Source organism: Fulmarus glacialis, unplaced genomic scaffold (assembly GCF_000690835.1).
Source record: "Fulmarus glacialis isolate BGI_N327 unplaced genomic scaffold, ASM69083v1 scaffold11916, whole genome shotgun sequence".
Classification (NCBI taxonomy): Eukaryota; Metazoa; Chordata; class Aves; order Procellariiformes; family Procellariidae; genus Fulmarus; species Fulmarus glacialis.
In genome coordinates this window covers 4,124-13,451 of record NW_009216298.1, presented here as the reverse complement: position 1 = coordinate 13,451, position 9,328 = coordinate 4,124, and the positions used below count along the sequence as shown (strand labels likewise).

At 34.5% G+C, this 9,328-nt stretch overlaps 1 protein-coding gene across 1 annotated transcript in view; it reads right to left on the bottom strand.

Annotated features, from left to right (window-relative positions):
- Positions 1 to 8,477, bottom strand: part of LOC104077857 (diphthine--ammonia ligase-like) — a gene marked incomplete at its 5' end in the record, with an annotated part of 31,169 nt that extends 22,692 nt beyond the window's left edge. Inside the window, 2 exons of the mRNA XM_009579255.1 lie at positions 905 to 999; positions 8,416 to 8,477. Coding sequence (XP_009577550.1) covers positions 905 to 999; positions 8,416 to 8,477 — 157 coding nt within the window. The remainder of the gene's footprint in view (positions 1 to 904; positions 1,000 to 8,415) is intronic.
- Between the last annotated feature and the right edge of the window lie 851 nt (positions 8,478 to 9,328).

Here is a 9,328-nt window from a genome sequence, read left to right as displayed (position 1 = left end):
CAGCAGGCATCTGCTAGAGTAGCTGCCACCCCTTTTACCAGTTTGTCTATTGCTGCTCTTCACCCAAATGCCATGCAATGAAAAAGAGTTAACAGCTCTTGGTTTTCTGTTCCTTATACGGACAGATCCCAGTCTTACAGAAAAATGAAACAAATAGACCTTCACCATGAAAGCCTTAATCATGTCATATCCTCTATAATCTTGACCTTCCCTAAGATGACTGAGTATCACCAATACATGATTACTAGTCTGTTTACTTGGCTAAGAAAAGGAACAGCAGTCAAAACATGTCACTCGAAGCAAGCAGGCTTAGCTATTTAACAGACTAATAAGAAACTTGCATCAAGACACAAATATTTTCCATATCCCACTACACAGATTTTAGCAATTTATGTCAAAGGAATAAACTACTCCATGTAAATTAGATGGATTCATGCAAAGTTTGTATTTAAAATATCCTCTAATAATTGAAGAAAAATGTTTATCGTTATCATTCTCAGCTGCTAAACTTAAAACACACACACAGATACACAGTTAATGGAACCCACAGGCTACTGATGTGGCAGTTTATCAAATGTAGCTGTAATGAAAGATAAATATTACAGGCAATTCGCACTTCATGAAAGGATAAAAGTGTCAGTGTGTAGGTACCAGTTTTACTGCAGGCCATAATCAGCAAGTAAACGAAAGTGCAAATGTCTAAAAAGTTTATAGCCCTCTATGAAGGCCTCGCCTTGTCAGATATTGATTTAGGTTTTCAGAAGACTTTGCCAGTGTTACATAAAGTGAGTGTTTGTGAACTTAGAGGACATGTTTTACCTCTGCCAACAAAAGTTGCCTCAAGCTAAATGTGAATGTGTTCCCATTGCTTTAATATAAGGAAATGGAAGAAACTGTTCCTTACACAACTATTTTCTTCTTAAACAGAGGGCAGTCCAGAGTGAATGTTTCATATTCTCCACCTTCTCCGCAAACATGGACTCCATATTTCTCAGAAAGCTAACACAAAAGGGAAATTAAAATACATAAGCATTACGTTAAAGCAGCCTATTAAATACATTTTGCTGAAAATTTCAGTGTGCACTTTCTAAAAGACTACCCATTACAAGGCTGAAAAAACCCAAATATCATACAGAGGGTTCTTGACTTCTTCCTATGCGTATTACAATGATCTAAAAATTACCAATGTGTTATATTTTAAGTAGAACTGGCACTGTAATATTCAGATAAATGAATGAATTCCTAGTCATTCTTCCTCAGTGGCCATGAAACGTTGTTCAGACTCCCGTATTTGTTTTTCTTTACCATAGATAGTTCACTTCTGTGAGAAACTTGTACTGTAAATCAACACAAGAAGTAGCACTTCACATAGAAGTATACAATGAACACAATTTTTGGCAACAAATTCAACAACTGCATTCTATATTTTGGTAAATATCCATTCTTTCAAAAAATTCTAACAAATAGAACCACTGAGAGTTTTCTAAGTCAAAAGCAAAAAGCTAAAGCAAGATCTAAAGAGGTAGCAACATGCTGTTTCCTTTATCAATTGTCCTGAATATACTTTCTAAATCAAAATATACTTTTATGAATATTCCCGAAGCTCTGGATATCTCACTAAAACACGTAACTACATAAACCAATACATTCAAAATAAGAGACATGACTACCTTAATTATTCCCGCCTTTATAAATGAGCAGCTGTGGAGCAGGAACCAAAGTTCTTTTGCTGGAGTAAGGAGTGCACAACTGCTGAGTAGTTCACTGTAATTCTGTATTAATGTACGGTACTGATAGGTAGTAATCAAGCATCTGTACCATGCCTGAGCATGGGGACACCTCCCTTCTTCTGCAGAAGAAATTCGTCTCACAGCAGATTATATCACCTTCTGAAGTGTCCCAGCACTAGCTGCTTCAAGCCAAGTCTTGTCCAGTTTTTTTATATTAAGCAAGCATTAACATCCTGCTTGAAGTAGTTCACGAGAAGCTGAACTGCAGTCCTCAATTCCATTGCAAACACCAATGTTACTATTGGAAAGATTTATTTAAGCCCCTTATGCTTTTCCTTAGAGGAACAGATGCCCACCCATGATGCTTCTGCGGTCAAAGTAGCAATGCAGTTCTCTACAACGTGTAGGAGATGGTTACAAAAAGTCTGTCTGGGGGCTAGAAAATAATTCCAAATCTGTCGTTTGTCTATTTTTAGGCAAGCATGAGACTGGGTTATTCTTACATTAAAGGTTCAATTTTTTATATGGTTACCAGAATATTTGTGTGGCAAGTCTATTTGATATATTTAAATGATACTGTATTTTTATTGTTGAAGCTGAACGTATAGTTTGTGTTACTTTACAGTTCTCTTTCACAGTTTTTTATTTTAAAACTTCAAAGAGCATTTACAACTTCAACCATCATCTTAGCTAAAAAAAAAAAATATTCAAAATTAGGTGTGAAACAAGAAAATTAAATAGATGGAACTTGAATGTTTTCATAAAATCGAAGACCACATTTTAAATTTAAAATTCTGTTAATTAAAAAAAAGGACTGAATCCTCTTCAGCCTTTATTTTGGAGAAAAGTATAAATGCTCTGAGAAAACAATACCTTGGTAATGCTCTATGTGACCGTTTAGTTGTCTGGTGGTGTAAAATATAAATATCTTTTGGAACATATATTAAATCATTTTTCAATATCTTGTTATGAGAGGTGTTTTTCACTCTTCCTTTCACATTTTCTTTTAAAGAAAAGGAGCAGAAGAAAACCTTTAATCAAGTGCTCATTAAAAAATTACACTCCTGACATAAAAGAGAACTCCAACTGTCAACAATGGCAACAAGGTTTCTATAGGACAAATACATCAAGAATAATTAATGTTGATGCAATAAGAATGAACAACATACAAAACAGTTAGTCAAAACCTTTTATTCTTCCCCTCGTTGTAGCTTCCACTGCAAAAAACCCTAAACAAAACTATTAAAAAAATGAAAGAAAGAAATCCAGAAAAGATCTAACTGTAACCTTCCCACAGTGAATACGAGGAGTGACCGTTTACAAGTCACTTTCAAAATTGGTAGCTCTCCTTATAAACATCAGTGCCTAGAATAATTATTGGCAATTAACATTGAACACTCAAAAGATGTGAGACTATTTCCTATCTTTGTTGTGGGAAATCCTCATTTTCAATGTCACTGGCTTCAAGATCATTCTTGACACCAATTATACAAGGTGCTAAAGGATTTTCAGTTCCCACTAATGTCAACAGGAACTGAGGATATTCACCACCTCATAGAACAGATTCTTAATGTTCATTTAACAAAGTCAGCAATATTTTTAAAATGTCATCAATGACATCAGAATTTTGCCTTTTAGTCATTTAGAATATTAACATTTTTTGAAGACCAATTATTTTGTTTTGCAAGTTGGGTGTTATATTCATAAAAATATGATAGCTTATACTCTAGTCTGAATTTTATGATAGCTAAATCTGCCTTCCAGTTCAGATGAGAGAAAACAGCAAATTTACCAATTACACTTAACTAAAAGTGTAAGTCCAGATCAAAATCCGAAAGAAATGTATGATGAAAACATCTTCTAGACTACACAGAATTAATCTTAACTCAAATACACAATGAGACACAAGGTATATAAACGACCAGCCCAAATATTACCCGAAGAACAGTCTCTTCCTACCTTGGGAATGAAACACAAGGATTAAAGCTGACTTTCTCATTTAAGTTTTGTAATCAAAGATAAAAGATATGAATTCAAGTGCTTCCTATTTCAAGTGAAGACTTTGTTCCCAGACAGAAATTGTAACACTTAGTAAATTCTCTATAGTTACAGAAACGCTCTTTACATCAAGAAGTACTCATCAACTTCTAAGGCAAGCATACAAATGACTAAACATTTTCTTATTGTCTATTAGCAGAGACAGAAGTACAGACAAATATAACCATAATATGCATTTACCATTCTATTAATAAATTCTAACGACAGTGTCAACAGCCCCTGAGATTTGGCAAGTTGCCAACAAATTCTTTAGTGTAAAAAGCTAGGCCTCCTGGTATATAGGAAACAGTGGGACATGAGAGCAATTTAGTAATTCAGCAATTATGTAGCAACCATTCATCAATAATTAATCAAAGACCTATCATTTAGAGAAAAGCAATAATTCAAGAACTTTCCTTGCCACAATGCCAATCTCCCGAGCCAGTAAAATTCACCTCTGATAAAAGTATGGGTTGCAGATCATCATTGCACTTGTAAGTTCAACCTTCTGTATGTCAAGTCAGAAAAAAATTGCAAAATTAAATCAAAGCTTTTCCCACTCAATACGCCTCCACTTTTCTGCTGCAACAGCAGCAAAACCATCTCACCTTTATGTCAGTAATTATTATCATTTCTATTGTACACATAAACTAAAGTAAATCAGAAGACTGAAAATTTAGGTGACAATATATTTTTCCAAAGTTAAATAATTCAGTGGATGAAATCAGGGCTGCGTTGTGCGTTTGTAAGTTTGTTGTTCTCTTTTTTTCTTCCCAATTAACATTGACATGGCTCTTACAATGCCTCAACAAGAGATTTTTTTTTTTTAAAAGAAAATGATTACTTCATGCTTATTTCTTGTATGTTCAAAAGACAAATTATAACAGGCACATTATAGTAATGCAAATTGTTTTTGATCTTATTGCCTGTCCCTTAAGGTAAACTTTTAGTATAAAAAGAAGTAAGTAAGTGAAGTCCTAATTCCTGATCTGTAGTATCAAAGAAGTTGAACTTTGTGACTATATGTTAAAATGTAAAGCAGGATATTCCCTATCAATCCCAAATGACTCAACATGTCATTACATGTTGTGGTTCAATATCAAAGGCCCTCTTATATTCAACATTGGCATTTTGCTGGGCACTGAACTTAAGAAGATATAAACTGGTTTTCAACAAAACTGAAGAACACATAGAATACTATTTAATTAATTTAAAAAATTCTCACAAACTTGCACACCATACTAGGGAAAATGCTGTAATGAAAAACCCTGCACCTAGCTGAATAAAAAACTACGTAAAGTAACGTTAGATGTCAATAGAGAACCCAAAAGAGAATCACACAAGAATAGGAAAAAGCATAAATTAGCAAAAAACAACAAGAACAACAAATTCCAAGAAATTTGAAATTAATGGTTAGATAATAACAACACAAATCAAAGATACAAGAGTATATAAAGCTGTGGTAGTTTTGGGGATGTGCAAAGTTAAAAATTAATTTATTACGGTGTTTGCTTTGGTATGGTCAGAATATTAAATTTTATCTCTCCTCCTTACTGAAAGCTGTGAACTCCTTGCTCTCACATTCTATCTACCAGAACTTCTGATGCTGAAGACTTCATTGATTTGCAAAAGAGTATTTTTCACATCATAAACCTAAGCATTTCTCTTCAGTTTATAGTTAATGATTTGGTTTTATTAAGCCTTAAAGCCAACTAAGTATCCAGTAAAAACAATTTATTTGTACTGACTTTGACTTTCATAGCATGCATATGCACAAGAAATGGCTACATGAACAAATAATCAGTTGTGCAGTCTCCCCTACAATGGCCTGACAACCAGTTCCAAGCCAGGTCAGAATGCCCTACTAGTTCTACACCTTAAGCTATGCAGTCGTTGCTCTGTTTATTGTTGTATCAATAAAAGATAAAACCTGCCAACGTGGGTTTTGAGAAATATTAAACCATGACAGTAAGAATTTCAGTGAAACCAAGGAAGTACGAATCACTTCACTTGAGCCATCAAACATCAGGAAGAATACATTTAATTCCCAAAAATACCAGGTATTTTTGGATTTCTTAGTTTATTATTTTCTTTTTAAAATGAATGATAGTGAAATCAAATGGAGAAGAATACATAGCTAATCATAACTAAAATTGCAACACTTGCTGCTAGTTTTAAAGAAAGTCAAGACTACTGATTTAAAGTTGCAACCTGAATTTTGGTAACAGAAGCTTTCTGCGAACACAGGGGCTGTACTTTCCTCCTTTTGGCTTATTCAACTAGTCCCACATAAATATTAATTCGTCCAAATGTGACTGACCAGTATGGAACTGATATTACAGTAAAGCTGATGCTTCTGTTAAATTTGTTCCACGGTAAATTGTTCATTGTTTCATGATTACAAAGTTTTATTCTTCCTTAGCTGTCACTTACTAAGATTTTAAAGAAACAGCTCTGACAAACAGAAACATTGCTTAAGCAATCTGCAGCAACAAACTGGGAGAGGGGCACTTAAAAGTTTATCGTACTCTTAAACTATGTATTATTTACTCGTGACTCCAAAGATCTTCCAAACAACCTTTCCGGAAATTTATCAGTCAGTAGCCATTTCTACAGTACACGCAGAATGTGACTTCACGTGTCAGTAAAACTGCTTTTCCACAGTAATGTTACTCTCTCGCACTATACAGCATGCCAGTGTCAGAAAAGGCCTATGACACAAACGTGGAGCACAACAAAAACTCCAGTCCAGCTTGTTCACGCAATGCAATGCCAACGTCTCAGTCAAGCTCCTGGAAGAAGTCTAACCATGTTCATAAGTGGTGAACTGAAACTTGCAGACTCTGGCCAATGTTAATACAGCTTCCAATTAAAAGTTAGCTCAGTGTTAAATTAGATTATATTACCTAATCCAAAAGATCACTGATGCTTGAAGTGGTGATCCCATTCCCCTTTCCTTCCTTTTCCTGTAGAAATCCAATCTATACTTTTCAGAAAGGATAAATCCACTCTCTCTTCTAACTATTCTTGGATCTTACAGATATCCCTGGATTTAGCCACCATTTACTGTTTTAAGTCTACCTTTATTATCACCCCATGAAATAAAACATCTGCTAATGACAGAATATGAACAAATATTTTATATATAGTTAATGTATACTTATTTTTGTGTACTCCTACTGTATATCTCTGCCACTGCTTTTTTATCCATATTACAGGTATTTAGGAAGATACTTACTTCCCTACTTCCCTTCCTTCCCTTTTTCTGGAGGAGGAGAAAACACCTCTCCTTCCCACCCCCTGGTATTCTTGAATCATTGCTGTAGTTGAGATGATCTAAAGATATAAGTGAAGCAAGACTCACAAAAAGAGATAATGAAGGGGATTTTTACATCAACTAGTTTTTACATCAACTGGAGGGAAGAGGGGGGAAGGTTTCTGGGCAGATTTTCCAGCTCTGAAGCAGAAGCCACAAACTTCAAGCTAAGAACAGGCCAACAACAATCTCTTCAAGTAAGATTATTTGAATGTTATGGACCTTCATTCTTCCTCTTCAGCTTTGCCAAGTACCAATTATCTATCCTCTTCTCTCCAGCCATGTAAATGACTAACAAAATGAAGTTAAACTCAAGATATAGCTCCTATTTAACTTCTCTATCTTTCAGCAGCAAAAGAGATTTTTAAAGTTCCTAACAAATTCTGGTTACTTTTTCTTTCTCTTCTGCAAGTTTGCTATGCCCTTAATTGTTCCAGAAGAACTGCTTACAAAGCCAGGCTGAACAGTAACTATCCAGATTAACAACAAAAAGTATTTTTAGGAGATCATTTTGCGCAAATTTAGACAGCTTACACTAATAAAAGTTACAGCAAGATTCTCTTAATAGCCGAACACGCAAATAATTGTGGGTTTTTAACAGGCTCGAGGACAAGGAACTGTAGTAAATTGGCTTTGTCACAGACAATATATGTAAACACGCTTTCAGAGCTGCTATTCCTAAACTGTACTTAGCTTGATGTTTGATGCTTCTACCACAAATGCAGAGACGACTCGTGTACAAGATCTGGTCTTTTTTTTCCCCTAGTTAAATAAGTTTTCTTTATATAAATCTATTAGCTCTGCCTACAAGCATTTTCCTGCTTTGAAGACTGCATAACCCTTTGCGCAGAATTAAGTACATCCTCTAGAATAAACCTCTTATTCCATTTTTGAAAGGCCCTGCTGTATGCAGTCTGACTGTGTAAAAAATGGTAGGAAACCTTCAGATGGGAATATCTGTGGGGAAGTTTTGTATCACCTATGATTTTGCCAAGATTATTCCTTGCTGTGAAAGTCTAACTTGCATGCAATTATTTAGCCTTATCATATTGACATACAAGTTAGTGTTCCCTTAATATTGAGGTTTCTTGCCTTTAGTTTGTTTTAAAGACGCTGGTGGCATTTGTGAACTACCACCAGAAAGAATGTTTTTCATATTGAAAGTGCATATCAGAGGCTTATATTCTATGTACAAAGATAAGCCTTTGGTTAGCATCTAATTTCTGAAAATAACTAAGTAATTTTTGATTAAGTTAATTTTACTGAATTTCTGCCTATGTTACTTTTTAATTGCAACTTCACCTGTATGAGTATCCTTTAAGTAATACTCACCTCCAAAAGATAAGGCTCCATTTGATCCAGAGTTTTTCCTAGATGCTTATCTGGATCTAAACCTGCAAAAAAAAAAAGCGTAAAAATATTTTTTATAAAGTACTGTTATGACATCAAGAAAGGCTTTTTTTTTTTTTTTTTTTTAAATATAGCATGTCTCCCTTAGAAATTAGTCCCACTGTACCTAAAATAATTTCTATCACAAAGAAAACACACTTAGTCAGAATTTCCTCTTATCCCCTCTGGGCAACTGGTTTCCATGTTTGTGGAAAAATAAGGCCAATTAACCTTTCACTGAGTGTCAAATGGAAAAGCTGTTGTTTTCCTTTCTTAGAAATTTCACTAACCAGTGAAGTAAACTTGCGGGTCCACAGTGATAAAAATACTACACAGAAATTACCTCTTTGAGTCAGAAGTTACCTTTGTATATACCTATTAAATTAAAATACAAGTTAATTTTTTTATAGTTCCTGCAAATTACTGGAAGGGACACAGACTGTTTTCCATAATAAAAAGTTCTTTGCTAAATCACATTCTGTGTGTGACCCACAGAAAAAAGGTAAGAATTAAAAAGGATGGAGATATGAAGAAAACTCAGACTTACGGAATGTCTTGAATGTTGTACCTTTCGATCCATCACAAAATATTCTGTATGATGTCTACATTTTGATTTATTTTTCTTGGTAAAAAAGTAAGCCCTATTAACATTTGATAATTCCTTTAACTTGCCCCTCTGTGTTCCTGTTTCAGCTTTTTGACTTTATGAGTTTTGCCAACTCCCGGCTGTTAAATGGTCACTTCTCAGGAATAAATCAAATAATTGGCAGAAATCAGTACTGGAATAAAAAACATCCAGGAACAACTGTTTCAAGACCTCACATCTTCTTCAACCAAATAAATGTCCTAGTTGGAT